This window comes from Cydia splendana, chromosome 5 (genome assembly GCF_910591565.1).
Source record: "Cydia splendana chromosome 5, ilCydSple1.2, whole genome shotgun sequence".
NCBI lineage: Eukaryota > Metazoa > Arthropoda > Insecta > Lepidoptera > Tortricidae > Cydia > Cydia splendana.
Window position 1 is genome coordinate 9,997,364 of NC_085964.1, and position 16,680 is coordinate 10,014,043.

The 16,680-nt window shown below is 38.5% G+C and overlaps 3 protein-coding genes across 4 annotated transcripts; 1 reads left to right on the plus strand and 2 right to left on the minus strand.

Moving 5' to 3' along the window:
- On the minus strand, positions 1-12,413 carry LOC134790659 (importin subunit beta-1). 2 transcript variants are annotated; one of them, XM_063761534.1, is made up of 11 exons: positions 12,227-12,413; positions 11,520-11,761; positions 10,977-11,157; positions 9,542-9,801; positions 7,939-8,125; positions 6,683-7,824; positions 6,074-6,244; positions 5,168-5,290; positions 4,325-4,617; positions 3,746-3,803; positions 1-3,501 (listed from the first exon to the last, which is right to left on the minus strand). In XM_063761534.1, exons 1-10 carry the CDS (start codon positions 12,282-12,284, stop codon positions 3,749-3,751), a joined length of 2,712 nt encoding a protein of 903 aa, XP_063617604.1. In that variant the 5' UTR covers positions 12,285-12,413; the 3' UTR covers positions 1-3,501; positions 3,746-3,748. The 2 variants fall into 2 exon arrangements, with proteins under 2 accessions (XP_063617604.1, XP_063617605.1); XM_063761535.1 differs by lacking the exon at positions 3,746-3,803.
- A 359-nt stretch (positions 12,414-12,772) lies between these two features.
- LOC134790618 (small ribosomal subunit protein uS13) lies at positions 12,773-13,660 on the plus strand. The gene is made up of 3 exons (XM_063761474.1): positions 12,773-12,899; positions 13,034-13,219; positions 13,363-13,660. The coding sequence occupies exons 1-3, from the start codon at positions 12,897-12,899 to the stop codon at positions 13,630-13,632; spliced, it is 459 nt and encodes a 152-aa protein (XP_063617544.1). The 5' UTR covers positions 12,773-12,896; the 3' UTR covers positions 13,633-13,660.
- Positions 13,661-14,763: 1,103 nt separating this feature from the next.
- LOC134790619 (zinc transporter zipt-7.2) lies at positions 14,764-15,976 on the minus strand. Its single transcript, XM_063761475.1, has one exon. The coding sequence runs from the start codon at positions 15,877-15,879 to the stop codon at positions 14,830-14,832; it is 1,050 nt and encodes a 349-aa protein (XP_063617545.1). The 5' UTR covers positions 15,880-15,976; the 3' UTR covers positions 14,764-14,829.
- Positions 15,977-16,680: the final 704 nt, after the last annotated feature.

Consider the following 16,680-nt stretch of genomic DNA (forward strand, 5'->3'; position numbering starts at 1 on the left):
TTGTTAACATCTAAATGTTTTATTTACTATAGAACAGTTTACAGAATAGTATTCAGAGTCAAAAGAAAGTAATTAAATAAAATGATGTAACAAAATAATTTTAATCGATTTTCGCGCAGGAAAAGTGGGTGGTATTCATCGACTCGATGCCTTCGATTCTAATTCAGAACCTTTCATGGCATGGCACTAGTCCTCACACATTCTCCTATCATACTCAATTAAAACAAACTTTAATACGGCGCATTATTTGATCAATACAAATAAATTCTGAAGATCAATAAGACACACTAAAAAAATCTTGCATAATTCGCGCAAACATCATCCCTGTCAGTGATGCTCACAGACTAGCAGACACTCTTAACTCAATCGGCATTCACCTGGCGACCTGCTCGGTCCACACTGGGGGCGCGGGCACGTCCGTCCGGCGAGCGGCCACAGCTCGCCCTGCCCGCCCCGCATACTTGACCATTTCCGTTACCTATTGTAAAGTAACGCATTTGTGTAACGCGCAATCCAGCTCGGTACACGTTTTATAGGTATAGCTGTACGGTGCGGTAATTATACATACAAAATGATAAGCAGCACACATTTGCGATGGTATTCAATTTAACATCAACAACCGATAATGAGTGTATAATTATTTTGTTTCAAGAAGCGTCACGAGTTCGTACGAGTAAAAGGCACTTAAGTCAATCGACGTTTATGGCAACAATATCAAACTGCGATGTGTTTTTTTACAGTCATTTGAGGATTACGACTCTTTAAAATAAATAATTAGGTATATCAGTATCATACCCGTGCTTCTCAGCGACCTGCACCGAAGAACTACATAAAAGTAAAAATGAGCATCGCTTAATTACTCTACATTACTCATAAAACTAGGTAACCAAGAATCGACTATGTAGAAACAGGTAACACGAAAAGCTGGTAAACTACCTAGTTTATGGACAATCATCTAGGTAACAAGCGAGATAGATACCCTGGAAGTAACTAGCCTGTAAAATAAGCTGACGCACACATGACAATACTTTCGAGTTTAATAATGAGATGACTGGAATTGCCGTAACAAAAATTATATTTGTTGATATACGTTTAATATTAAAAAACCGCATATTTGAACGTATAATTCAAAAAGTTTTGGCCCATTCATCATTTCCTCTCTTCACAAGTAGCACCAAAATTCATCGACATTTGATAAGTTAGTTGCTGCTTTTAAAATTATCCGGTTCTGTGGTTGCCATTGAGTTGCCAAGTTTAGTAGGCAGGGTTAAAAAACAATTTCGGTACCTAACTATAATTAACATAAATCTAACCAGCAACGTATTAACGAACATGATTGATTACTTTGCTATTTTACTAAATAACAAAGGTTATGGTTTGATGAAAAATTATTATCGAAATAGCGATTCCAAACCACCGTTATTCAAATTGTTCAAAAATAGACACGCACCGACGACAAACTAGTTTAATATCCTATATTTAATTAAAATATGTGATTTTGTTACGTCGCTGATATAACAAAATAATTTAGCTTAGTACCAAATTGAGCTGATTTCACAGACTTAATATCCATGGTTTTAATTTAAACTCATTGTATTTGATATTCCTATTCTTAAAGTTTCGGTTCAGTAGTTATCAGTCGCATGGCCAACAATAGATTGCCACTCAATGTCGCAAGGAAACGATATTAATTACATATGTACAAATAATGTAAGCTCGAGATCCGAAGGCAGCGTCTACTTACTCATCACATATACTTGTCTACCTATGAAAGAGAACCTTAATGTTTCAATGGTTCGTTTTATTACTCATAATATGCATTTTGTTTAAATTAAAGTTTTATTTAAAGCCAATGATCGTATTGTTGTTTGGTAGACGAGTACTGTGATGAACAAGTAGCTATCACCAATATGGCGGCCTCCTGTCTCAATTAAAGTTGATGGAACCTTATACGATAATCCATCTCTCCATTAAGATCGACACATGCCTTAGTTTACAAAACATCTGTGATAATCATCCATTCGTCTCCTTTTACATGCATTCTCGATCATTCATACGTCTTTTCGCACTGTTACAAAACACAATTAGTAATAAATTTATAAAATTCATAATCCCTTGCACATGTGCATGCCTAAAATAACATTCGTCCTCTATCATACTGTCGCGCTTTCAAATTAAATTCACTATCACTTTTTTCTCACATAAGTAAACATACCACAGCCACTGTCTGTATTTAAAATACCAAATAGGAAAAATGCTTTAACTTTAAAGATTAATATGGAAAGATTACTATAGTCAGGCGTAGGTACTTAAATTACTCCGAATAGTAAACCGCGCCAGGTGCATTGTTCGCAGGCATATTGTCGATCATTTACCGACTTGATATCATTTACTACTATAAATTATATCCGGATATAATGTCATCTGCATACTTTGTAGGGGTATAAAACTCACTAGAGCCTACTTAAGTATAACTGTTACGAGATGATAGAAAATACAATACAGGAAAAAATAAACATAGGGTAGTTCCCTTCCCTCACCCATCACAATCGGCATTTTACATGAACCGGCTTGCCATTGCCTTTTCCCTATACTTACTTCGTCACCTATTTATATAGCCGACCAACTAATCAAAATAAGAAACAGAGAAAGCAGTGTTAATAAACGCAACAAAAAAAACGACTACGCATTAAACATCACGGTTTAACTAAAAAAACGTCACTACCAGTAACCATTTATAAATAAATGATTGCTTATAAATAAATCTAAACTACTTTTCTCGTGTTTCTTTTTTTTTACAAGTCATTGATATAATCTACGTTATTAAAACAATCGACGCTGAAATAATTTCCGTATTAATACTAAAATGTTAAAAAATGCTTTAAGCAATGGAGTTAAAAAAGCAGTCCAGTGGTCAAATATAAGACCAATCACTTGGGCCGACCACGCTTACTCTGTTCTGATAGGTGATTGAAAAGGTGACGTGATAGACGCAATATTTTACTTTTATTTCCTGTGAGCAATTCAGGGTAAAACTGCTATTCCATGGGCGTGACCGCGTTTGTACATACCTAATTTATTTTTATCTCCTTGTATTGTTTGCTTGAAATAAAATAAAATTGCTGATAAGGTAAATCTTCCGAATAGATCATATCATAAGGGCTACAATATTAAAAATCTTAGGAACCAGTTTTGCTTTTAGGATCCTTGAAGGCGACCGCTAAACTGAGAAATTGGCCTTTTTAACTCCATTAAAGTGCACTCCCTTACTATTAGGTATTGAGCGCACACAATCAGCTTATAAGACTTAATTCCCCAAAACAGTATGCAGTCTAGTGAAATTATACCGGAAGAAAAATGCCCGGAATCGAATGCACCTAACGACTTATGAATAATGACACCAAAGACGCTATACATAACCTGACATACATTTGAGTTGTTTACCAGCAGCAGGTGGTTTGAAACTGCGTTACGTCGCTTTTACATAGCGTTTTTTCAAATCTGGAAGCAGAAAGTCTTTATTAATGAATTTTCCAAATGCTACACATTATATTGCATAGATTTCTGTAATATCGTGCCTAAAAAGTTTGTTCTAATGATCTTTATCCGGGGGCTATATTAATTATATTTTTTTATTAAGTTCTTATGTTGAAGTCAGAATTTAACCAATAAGCAAATTAAGGACAAACTGTAAGAATCAGAATGTATACGAGTCCACTTTATTATGTAACAAGAAGTAACTAACCGACTATACGCGCACTGGACTCGCGGAGACTTCACCGTAGGCATACGACGTCGACAAACTGGGAACGTGTTAAATTGAAAGTACAGCTCAATCAAATTGCAGTCAGTCGTATTGTACATATTATTACTAGGTGCACAACGAAGTATATAGTCGAAATTATCAGATATAAACTTTTTATAGGAAATAAATCTGTTCAGTAAAATTGGAACACAAGTCGGAATAAGTAATGCTAGATGTCGATCGACATTAGTTTTATTATTTAGCCTTTAGTCGGACAATACATTATTCATGTTCATATTATGAGCCATCACACAGAAGTGTACGTTGGGTAGTTTCCAACCGGTTGGAAAAGTTCTCATATTTTGTAAAAAATAAATAAAATGCAAATTTATGAAATGGTAAGTTTCATTTTCCATATAAAAAAAAGAGAAATTTCCTAAATTATTCCATGTGGAAATTTCGAATTTTTCATAACTTTCCGACGGCACATCAGTAATTTCGACATCGCACCGAGGAAGCGGTCTAAGTTACTCGGGTGCGTTGGCGGGGCTCGGGTGGGAGTGTAGACAGGGTACTGACCAGCTGGCGGGCGGCGCCTGCTGCTTGAGCTTGCGGATCTCCTTGGTGGCCCAGTTGGCGAGCGTCTTGGTGCGCGGCGTGCGCGAGCGGCGCGCGGCCGCCAGCAGGTCGAGCAGCGGCCGCTGCTCCAGCACCGGCAGCACGCGCGCGCCGAACGCCGCGCACAGGTCGCCCGCCAGCCCCGCCACCGCCGACATGTGCGCGTCCGTGCGCTCCGGCTCCACCGCCACCGCCATCATGAAGTTCACGATCGCGTTCACGTGCGGCTCCACCAGCGCCACGTCCGCGCGCACCTGGGACACGAGACACGACACATTATTATTTATTACACAACTTCGTTCACCCGACCATTTTAATAAAACCATGAAAGTTCACAAAACTAAACCAAATGTCCTCTTTTATACCGATGGCGTGGCGTTAGACATGCTCGAAATACTTATAGAAAAAATGTATCAACAGTGAGCGTTAGTTACCTAGAATAGACAGCGGCTAATATCAACAATATATAGTAACATTTTTAGTTCAAATATCTGTAAACTTTCAGTAAGTCTTTTATAGTAAATAGATGTATGTATCAAATATTAGGGTTATGTACCAAATCTCATAATCTATCACAGTTTTACTCATCTATTGCTACCATACATGATGCCTACTAAGACATCTAAGTAAGGGTGGTATTCCACCTGCCCAATTGCTTGTTCAATGTGCATTGCGTCTCACTCTCTCATTAAACAAAATGTGAGACGCAATCGGCAATTCATATTGGATAAATGGAATACCACCCTAAGAAACAACAAAATAAATAGTAAATACTACGAGAACAGAAGTAAACAGTTGGCATACCTCTCCGCCTGCTCCTTTCAGGCCCTGAATGATGCCGGTGTACGCTTCCAGCACGCTCTCGCGCAGTTCGCCCAAGTACTCCACCATGGCGAAGTCGTTACGGTCCACTTGGGCGTTGCTCGCCTATTACCAAACATAAACATAACCAGCTATTCTAGTAAACCAGAAATAAACTTGTGCGCGTGCGAGTCGGACTCGCGCGCGAAGGGTACCATGGCATTACGCAAAAAACGGCAAAAAATCACCATTGTTGTATGGAAGCCCCACTTAACCCTTTAGTCCGTAACGAAAACATACTTGCCATCATACTTTTAACCTTTTGAGCGCCATAGAATTTGTCATCGAGCGTGCTCGTGTCGCCGGGGGGCACGAAGTTATACGAAGTTTTGTCTTATTTATCAGACCGCGGCGAAATGAGCCCGATTTTGTGTCTTGTATATCAGACTACGGCGGTCAAAAGGTTAAAACAAAAACGCATCTCTACTATAAGAATTACGGATCGAAACACCAAAATTACATTAATTATAAAATACATCACATAATTACATTACATTTACACAAGTTACATAACACAGCTACTATTCCGGATCGAAATCGAATGACTAGAAAGAAATGTCAAATGGTTAAATATTTATTTAGTCCCCAAAGAAAACGAATCATATGAATCCAATTTCGAGGGGCCTCATCGGGGGCAAGGGACAAGGGGAGCCACCGAAGACTTCCACTATCCTTTTGGCTCCATGATCACATCAGTTTCATGTTATGCAAAGTTTCAGATTAATACGGCTATTAGAAGTAGGTTAAATTCGACTCGCAGGGTTTAATTACATTGTTAGTTACGTACGTAGTGAAATTATTATACCTCAAATAAATTGTATTAATAAGAAATAATAATGTATTAATTACCTGCAGCAACATTTGCATCACGACATCGAAGTATTTTGCGAAATCAGGTCCAATGCTCAGAGCAATGTCTCCAAACACGGACAGGATTTGCGGCTTCACCGAGCGGTGGATGGTCGGGTCGCCGAGGTTCTCCAGCAACAGCAAGATAATCTCGTCACAGTAGGGGAGTGCCTGTAATATATACAACTAGTTTAGATCAAAGCACAAATACACAATTAAATTGGATGCCTGGTAGAAATGATTAGGAATTGAGCCCTCTTTCTGGCTTTTCAACATGTTAATGTCAACCATTACCGCAACCATTCTACTATTAAGAACAGGCATAATTAAGAGCCCATCAACGTGCACACTAGCGCTACAGCTAAATAATTGTGATTATTTAAATTTAACGAAAGATATTGAAATAAAAGCTTGTTAAAAAGGGGGCCGCTACGCACTGTATTGTGTATTTAAGTACCTTTTGAATACATCAAACTAGTTTTTATATTGCTGGTTTCGTCGATCTAGGAACTCAAAACAAAAACGGCTGTTTAAACTTTGGACGCATAGAGTTGAGTGGAGAGAGAGACTTGAGTGGTATAAGATGTTAACTTCTGATCTTTAACTCACCTTACTTTTCAGTACTCTGCAGATATCTCCAGTTAATCCAACAGCCGCTATGCATACTTGATATTCCTGGTGATTCTTAAGTCCTACATAAAGATATCTTTTGAAGGCGTCCATGTATTTTAGGAAACCTTCTCCTAGCACCTCGACTAGGGTAGAGACAGCCATAAGAGCATCCTCTTGAACGCCTCCAGCCTTGCCGGCGTTGCTCGCGAACATAGTGAGAAGCGCCGTCATGATGGCGTCAGATATTTGCGGCGCATCTTCAGGGGTCACTTTACGTAAAACAGATTGAAGAGTCGCGCACAGAAGGCTCTGCAAGTCGTTGAACTGCGAGCGATCCGCTTGGCTAGAAATATGATTCTCCATCTGTAAGACTTGTTGCAGTCGCTCCAAAATAACCATCGTCGTCTTTTGTACGGTGATATAGCAATCCGAGGGCGAGTTCTTGACCATCTCCATGAGCGCCTCGTAGGCGGCCGATCTCAAGTTGTGTTGGGCGGCATCCTGGCGGTCAGTGGTCTCCAAGAGACGTTCAATGATAAAGTCAAAGTATTTTGACATACAGTAAGTTTTAGGCTGGTTGGAGTCGCCACAATCCGCGGCTTCGTACGCGGCCTCTGCTAATCCGGTGAATGCCCAGCAAACGTTTGCCGCGACACGAGGTTCAGCCTTTAGTCCGTTGACGAGACTCTCTAGTAGGGGTTTGAGATAAGTTTCATTGATAGCTGCCTCTGGGACGATTTCGCAAATCCTTCCGAAGGTCCACGCTGCCGTATCCCGCACGGCGACGCTGGAGTCGTACATGGCCTCGATGAGGGTCGGCATGGCCTTCTCGACCAGGGGTTTGAGAGTATTAGATTCAAGGCCGCCTAATATTGAACCGAAGGCCATTAGGGCGGCTTCTCTGAACCGCCAATTTTCATGTTTGATATTTAGATTTATGAAAGGCAGGACGTGTGGAACAATTTCGTCTTCGCAGCAGTTGGATAGGAGCATTAGACAGACTGAGGCAGCCTTTGAGGGGTTCCAATCCAATTCATCATCGGTGTCATCTTGTTTAGTGAGCTTTTGCATTAGCACCGGTGCTAAGTATTGTAGAGCACCTCTTGCGTAAAACCTCGAGGTTCGTACTGGAGGACGACCTAATAAACAATCAAGGGATCAATATAGTTGAAATGCCTCTTCTTAACATGTACAAATAACAGTTTGTTTTCCACTACTGTGAAAAAAAAAACAACGTTGTTCAGAATATTTACCCGCATCCGCAGCCTCAGCCTCCTCAATGGCGAGGTCGATTTCCTCGTCACTGACGTTGGACCAGAACTCAATGCCCTGCAGTGATATGTCGTCAACATCTGACTTCATCGCCTCCAGGGTGATGGGGAACAGTGCTTGGCCCATGTATGGCTCCATGTATTGGTAGTATAATGATAGGATTTTGACCTAAAAATGGTAGAATTATGTATTTCCTTAGAAATGTTTTTTATTTTTGGGATTAAAAAATCTGGGATAGGTTCAGTGCAATAGGATCATAGGATATAGTAATTTGATTTATAAAGGATAAATCTATAAACCTAGAGCTATACCAGTTAAATTTTTTCCTCTTTTATAAGGTTCAATCTATTACCTAACTTCTAGTGTCCCTTACAAGTAATATTTTAAATTCCCTGATAATAAAATCGACGCAATATGGTTCTAAGAGTTTCTTGAAATTGCTAGTTTACTACCCTCATCTTTTTAAACATGTAAATAGAAACATCCGTAATAAGGCGCTGAGGAATGACATGACATTTATTAAATCTACCAACATAGGTAGTTGCAACATCGTCCTGGCATCGCCACTATCAGACGAGGCCAGGTTGATGTGCAAACTATACTTATATGTGATGTAGTGGTGTAGGTAATACTTCACTACTACATCATTATTACTAGAGTCTGGCTACTGAAATATTACACAAATGATTGGCGGGAAATTCATAAAATCTTGGGCTGGTCACACTTCGTGTAGTAGGAATTATAGTTTTGATACTAGAAAATATTTTTGATTTTCTGTGCACACGTAAGGTACCTAAGGAAATAAGTAAAATATACGTTGACGTGCACTCAAACTCAGCTCACATAATTTCTACCACTATTTAAAGTACAGTCAACGACAAACACATAAGTTTACGTTCCAATGTTTTGATTTTATTGATATTTTTCAGAACTTCTAATTTATCTGTTTTTTACACACTTGTCCTGTTTATGAGCTTCAGTGGCCTATTTTATAAAGCTACAAGTTACAATTTTCAAGCGGAAGTCTCTTTCTAACCCTATGTGTTAGCCCTATGTGTTGTGTGCTATGTGTGTTAACTTGTAGCTTTATAAAATAGGCCACAGGTATTAATCAATTTACGTACTTAATCAAACTTATAGGGAAATGTTAGAACTAGTGCTTAAAGTATCAAAATATGAATAGAGCACCTACTAAATTGTTTACGACTTGTAAACATTGCAGTTTTTCGTTATAAAACGCTTCACGTCGACTTCGCACATTGTCGTAATTATTTACGAGCTTAAATAATAATTTGCGGACCACACTCGGTATAGTCATTATTAATATTATTTAAGTATTATTTAAAATAAACGCCTTATAAACCGCGAACAATTTGAATGAATGACATAAATTGACAACAGACTTTTAACTTTTTTTAAAAGCATAGACAATTGGTGATACCACAAGGAAATATCTGTCAACAAAATTTGGCTAGCCAGACTCTATTAGATCTCATTACGGGGGTGACATTGTCACTGCGTGACAAAACCCCTTAAAAAAAAAAGGATTAAAAAAAAAAAAAAAAAATAGAAACATATACTTACTAAACACTGCAGTGCTGCTACACTTATTCTCATATCAGTTGACTGTGTAGCCTCACACACAACCTCCATAATGAAGTTCCTCTCATTTTCCTTGTCAAAGTTAGCCTTAGTGAACTCAAGCGAGTTGAGCAGAGCCTGAGTGGCCGCCAGTCGCACATGGTTGCTGGGCTCCGTGGACCGCATGCCATGGATAATGGCTGTTAGGATGTGGTTACTCTGCTCTGTTAGCACTTCAGCATCAATATCTTGGCAAATGTACCCTGGAATTAAAAAAAGTTGATATATCATCCTACTCTAGTCAGATATCAGCACCTCATAAAATCTTAGTTGACTACACATTTTCTTATGTTTTTTTTGTCTAGCATCATTGGTTCTTAGGTGATGGTCCCTGGGAGCATCTGATGTGACAGAAAAATGGTTGCTTTTCCTTTCTTTCATTGAAAGGTTAAGAACCACTATTGAATGGTTATGAATCATGGCCTTCTCCCCTTGCTTTTGACCCACTGTGGAATGATGGATATTTTTTACTTATAAATATGTATAACATGAGGAATTTTATATTATTGTGATTGGAATATTGTGTTGAGACAAGGTATGAAGGCATTAATAAATATGCAAGTTCTTAACCTTTTGGTGACAAGGGACCACTGAGCAAAATATTTTTTGCCAAACACCACTAACTGTTTGGAAGTAAAATACCTATGACACATAAAGTGAACAAAGGCATGTTCTGTTTTTAAATGCCACCTTTTGCCAGTTGCCTAATGCTAGTTTTTAAAAACCATGCGCTTCTTGAAATCATCAGTGTTTTGTGAATCACTTACTAAAAACTACTATGCTAGATGCTAGACCATAGAACTTTTCCTCAGATACACATGTAAAGTAATGTGAATAAAGACCCTAAGTTTTTGTTTCAAGTCTTTAACTAAGGCATATTATAATGTGCTTACGAATTTCAAGAAAAAAAAAAACCGGTCAAGTGCGAATCGGACTCGCATTCCAAGGGTTTAGTACATAAGTCCGACTCACGCTTAACTGCACATTTCTAATAGGTTTTCCTGTCATCTATAGGTAAAGTACTATTTTGTGTATTTTTTTCAAAATTTTAGACCCAGTAGTTTCAGAGATAAAGGGGGGGGGGGGGGGGGGAATGGTTGGACAGACAGACAGACACACAAGTGATCCTATAAGGGTTCCGTTTTTCCTTTTGAGGTACGGAACCCTAATTATCATTAGTAGTTCATAAAGACAATAATTCAATAAGTTTGTCCCAAAAGTTAGAACTTACTCCCAAATCAATAAAACATACCTATTCCTCCTCATCTTATCTCCTAGAATACATCCTAAACAAGCTTAGGGTTCAGTCAACTTCCTAATTCCAAGGAACAGAAAAATTACCTTAATCTCCCATCTACTGTATAACATATTTACTTACCAATGGCCTCTAGAGTGGCTTCCTTCTTTAGTTCAGTAGATTGAGCATTAACAACATTTTCCACCAAGTTGGGAATAAGGTCATTCCACTGGCCCACCGGGAGTTCAGCTACCGCCACATATGCAAGACACTGCGCCGCAGAACTGGGTCGGGTGTCTTCAGTGCCAGTTGCTAACAGGATCTAGAAAAACAATGAAAAGCTTGAAATAAATCTCCTAAGGCCCCCATGGTACTTATTACTTCAATCTAATTTAAACCATGTTGAGTTGAGACAGAGTTGCATTTCTTTTGTTTTGTTTGATTCCAAAACAAAATATATCAACCATATTTCCTACAGCATTGATTTTAAATTGACAATTTTATTGTATGGTGGGCTTTCATTAGAAAACCATAGGTCAGTAATTTTTGGACACAATTGTGGTATAGTATTTTGGTGAACATTTTAATAAATCTGTTAGTAATTTGCCTTTTAAGGTTAGCATTTCATATAGAACTCCATAAAGGGATTAAAATTAATATGCTAGCTCCATTACGCCATCTTACATTTTTCTTAATATATTGCCTAGTTTCATCTGGTAGAGCAAGCCACCTCTGCTGGTACTGTTGCTTGAGTGAGGCATCTTTGGATGTGAGGTGGTTCTTGAGCTGCAGGCCGGCCGCCATGCGCGCCACCTGACTGTTGCCACCCTGTGCCAGCACATCTGACAGCATCTTGATGAATGCTGTGAAGTTTGTGGCCGCTGCATGGTCAAGGTATTTTTCTGCTGCTTCCAACTCATTTCGATCTGCAATTCACAATTTTACTCATATAATTATTATGAAATGAGAATTGAAAAAGGTTAATGTCTGATTTCCCTGGTATAAAACATCAGCCTTATCAAGTGAGGTTATCAATTAAGTGAACTGATAATCTATGTGTGTATTTCCAAGGAAGTTTATAATTCGAGTTCAACATGCTAACGCGGACAAAGCATCAACTTTCTAACTGTTGGAAACTAACAGCATGTTTCGTTTGCAACGAGACATTTTTACAAACGTGAAGATTCTATCCTAGACATAATAATATTTACATTTTGAAAGAAATGTAACGTGCACCCATCATCGTAAGTCAGCATTTTCAACAATATCGAACAGGAAAACTGAAATAGTAGTGTTCATTGTGTGCAAGACAAAATTAGGCGATAACAGTGGTTGACATTTATACTGAGAAACGCCATGCTCATTGTATTATAAGAAATATGATTACTTACCGGGAGATATTGTCTTTTCCAATATTTGTATAAGTTGTAACATTGGTTCGGTATGCATCTTGTATTAGTGTTCTAACTTAAATTCAAGGTAAAGATAAATATGGGAGCCGAAAATCTGAGGAAACCGGCACACGACGAAAGAACACTCACTTATTGATGTTACCACACTAAAATAAAATTCAAAATTGCAACATGTAACTGAAGAATTTTATGCTAACAAATAAATTATCTGTTCACTGTCAATCTAGTTTAATGATTAAGCATACCGTAGGCTAAAAACTGCTATAGCAACGCTGTGATATGTATTTTATTTGTTTGAATGGCAGTTTTTCATTAGCTCAAAGAAAACATTTTTTATTTTTCCTGAGAAAAACTGTGTATACGGAAAAAAATCGTATATTTCATATAATTGTACGAAAAATGTTTGTTTTCTTCAGTTTTAAGAAACGGGCGTACCACGGTACACGGACCAAGATATACGTTACTTGCATGACAAGAATATGAATTGTTTGACAGTGAACAGGAGATTTTGTTAGTAAAATCCATAGACAATGATTTTAACTGGCAATATTTTTTGACAGCTTTGACAATCCATTTTTGACGTTTTTGACGTTCTTTTCATGTTGTTGTAGAGTGCTTGCGGACGTTTGGCCATATTAAATTCGCCGAAATGGTATATAATCCTTCAATTACTAATTAATCGTGAAGTGAAAATTGTTCCATTTTATTTTTCGAAATTCTTAGACAGTGTTATGATGTGTGTGTATGAATATTTTCCTGATTATTCAAAAACATTTATTGTTGCAGTCGCTCGTAATTCCGGACAAGTTTCAACATATTCTTCGTATTATGAATACGAACATCGATGGCAAACGTAAAGTTATGTTTGCCATGACGGCCATCAAGGGAGTTGGCCGCAGATATTCGAACATCGTCCTGAAGAAGGCCGACATTGACCTGGACAAGCGTGCTGGAGAATGCACCGAGGAAGAGGTACCGACTTTTGCATCTTTTTGTGCAGGTTTCTCTATCTACTACTACTCAGTAACTCCCTGTACAACCAGTAGCTCCTCGCTTGCCTAATAATTTCATTAGTTTTCTTGGTTTTATTAGACTAAAATCGAATTTACTTTCAGGTAGAAAAGATCATCACTATCATGTCCAACCCAAGGCAGTACAAAATCCCCGACTGGTTCTTGAACAGACAGAAGGACATTGTTGACGGAAAGTACAGCCAGCTGACCTCCTCCAACTTGGACTCAAAGCTCCGTGAAGATTTGGAGAGGCTGAAGAAGATCCGTGCCCACAGGGGCATGCGTCACTACTGGGGCCTGCGTGTGCGTGGTCAGCACACCAAGACCACCGGCAGGAGAGGACGTACTGTTGGTGTGTCTAAGAAGAAGTAAACTGTAAAATAAATATATTTCTCCAAAATCTGCATTTTTAATGAATACTAATTAGTTGACCAGTTAACCATGTCAGTATCAATGTAGTAAAAGACGCAAAATCATTCTTTTGTCATATTCCCGCTAGCGTAAGTTAAAAAGTCAAATACATTCACAATAATTTAGTTTTAGTGATATGGTTAGCCAGCTGACTTACCTGTATGAAATAGTAGCTAAAGAATATTTTTCCAGAAGGTTAAATTGGCAAATAAAATAATACTATTAGTTTTGTATAAAATCATAAAACAATGTCCATTTATAATCATTCTCTTTGTTATTGGGGGTGAATCATTTATTACATTGCTGCAGTTATTCCTTTGACATTGATAACAGTGCAGCCACACTACACGCAGTTGCATTGTCACCAACTGCTGAATAAGATTAAACATGTTTTGAACTTGGTAGTCCTTATGAGTGAGAAAATATTCTGTAAATGTTTTTATAAGTCATTAAAATGTGTTTATGATGATTGATGAGGATTCTAACCAAATTTTAAGTCAACTTTTTGCATTTTTTTAAGAACATTTTGCTGCTCTATACAGCACAACTGAGGTTTGATTTGAACAATACATGAAAGGCTAAGAAACATAATTATAACAAAGACAATAGACCTGAGTATAATCTGTAAAAATATTGATACAGACAAAGTGTCAATGATATGTATACAATATATATGGGCAATAACTTTGTGTCGAGTATACATATTTCTGGTACTTTGTCTGAATCAATATTTTTAGACATCACTGTACTTACCCAGGTCTGCATATTGGGCAGGTGTAACAAATTGATTTCAGCTTTCCATTGGCAACCAATTAGTTATGCATTCCTTTTTATCTATAACAACTATAATAAGGCCAAAAGAAACCTGATTAAACATTTTCCCACTTGTTTGGTTGTTATTCAAATTATTTGTTACTTTGACTGAAACTTGATGTAAGGATATTACTGGATGTATTCTATGTCATGTCATGGTTTCCAGCATGCTAATTACTGCCCCTACTTTAATTAAGGGTTCTTTATCCTTGTACATAGAAACTATTTGAAAAAAAATGTAGCTTAAAAGGAAAACAAGTTGTAAAATAAAAATCGTAATTGTGATGTTTTGATAGTTTAATAAGTGTACAACATAAAATAGGAATATTTACACTGAACTCATTTTTATTCATATTGTGCTATAAGTACCATCATGTACACTCCAGCTAGGAGTGCAACAATTTCTTTGATAGACTGTGACAACTTGTTGGCACCTTCCAACAATTCTGGAATAACTGAAACAGTGGCAATATAGATAAAGCCACCCGCTGTAAAAGGAAGTACTAGTTTAGATACAACACTGTCCTCATAGCCTTGTAGATAAATTGAGATAAGAGTCCCTGAGATTGCTCCAAAGGCGGTCAGCAGTTGCAACATCATGGCCTTTCTGCGCGAGCAGCCGGACTGCACCAGAATAGCAAAGTCTCCAATCTCATGAGGAATTTCATGGAGCAAAATAGTGACAGTAGTGATGTAGCCAATATTTTTCCCAGCAATGAATGATGCTCCAATAGCTAAACCGTCAGTGAAGTTGTGGGTGAAATCTGCAGCAAGGTTGAGGTATCCGGCTATTTTGATCTCGGGCTCTTTTTTGTCCTTTCCCTTCTTTTTTAATTTGTCATCGTTTTTCTTCTTGTCACTTCCATGGGAGTGTCCATGTTCTCCACTAAACAGCCGCACGGATTTCTCGACGACTAGGAAGGCGATGATGCCGCCGAGCACGCCGAGCCCGACGCTGGTGTCGTGCGGCGCGTGCTGCTCGCCGCCGTGCGAGTGGCTGTGGCTGTGCCCGCCGCCTTCACCGCCACTCGCCGCCAGCGCGTGCGGTATCAAGTGCAAAAAAGCATCCCCGAGAAGTCCGCCCGAAGCGAACGATAACAAGACCTTTAACAGTGGTTGTTTCTCAACAGTACCATCTATAGGTATGAAGAAGAGAATAAAAAATGGCACTATGCTTATAAAAACTGTAGAACTCAGGGCGTTCACGTACAGGTCGTAGTCTGGTTCCATTATCTTTTTTTGTTCTGACTTTGTTTCGTGTTGTTCGTTTGCAGCTTTCGAATACTTGAACGACGGCGGCTCATCATGTGAGTGTGAATGAGAGTGGCCCAATACTACAACTGTGGCAAATGCTAATAGAACACATGTTAATATTGATTTATTATTTTTAAACATTTTTAATAGAGAAGCTACAACTACAGTTCTCACTCAGTATGAGGCGGTAGCGCAATATAAACTATTCGTACACAACAAGATGATGTGTGCCTCGGTGACTAGACTGACAGAATCGAATGACACGACTGACACATGACATGTTTACGTTCCAAAACAAGCAGATATTATTAGATTTCAAAGTCGTAACACACTATCGCACCGCACTGTGACCTTGATGCATCGCACCCATAAGTAAGAGCGAGGAAGAGATATCTGTTTCTCGCTCTCACTTATGGGTGCGACGCACCAAGGTCGCGATGCGGTGCGATAGTGTGTTACGGCCTTTATACATCTTAGTGATCATAGAGGAACAATAATATAGAGATGAAACGGGGAGGGGCCAAACGACCGAACGAGATACACTTATGGAACTTTCAGTAGGAGTAGAAGAGAAGGCGGTATTATTGCTTCTCCTTGTCACAGTCTCACTTTTTGTTTGTTCCCCACCTTTTTATTAGTATGGAGAATGGTGGGCAACAAATGAATTCGACCAATCACAGTGTCGCATTTGCGTATGTTTTGTCCCTCACGGAGGCACGCGTATACCACTTCTAGACCATCCTACCTTCTATGCTAGTGATTCATTAGTTAGAACTGTGTTACCAATTAAAGCTTGTGTGGTTTGTTTGTATTGTTTTGTGTTCGGTGCGGTAGTATGTTTCCTGGAATAGGCAGAAAACAATTACCGTGTAGGTACCTATGTCTAATCTTCACTCGGGGTCGGCACATTTATACTAAATACAAACTCGGATAAATTGCGTC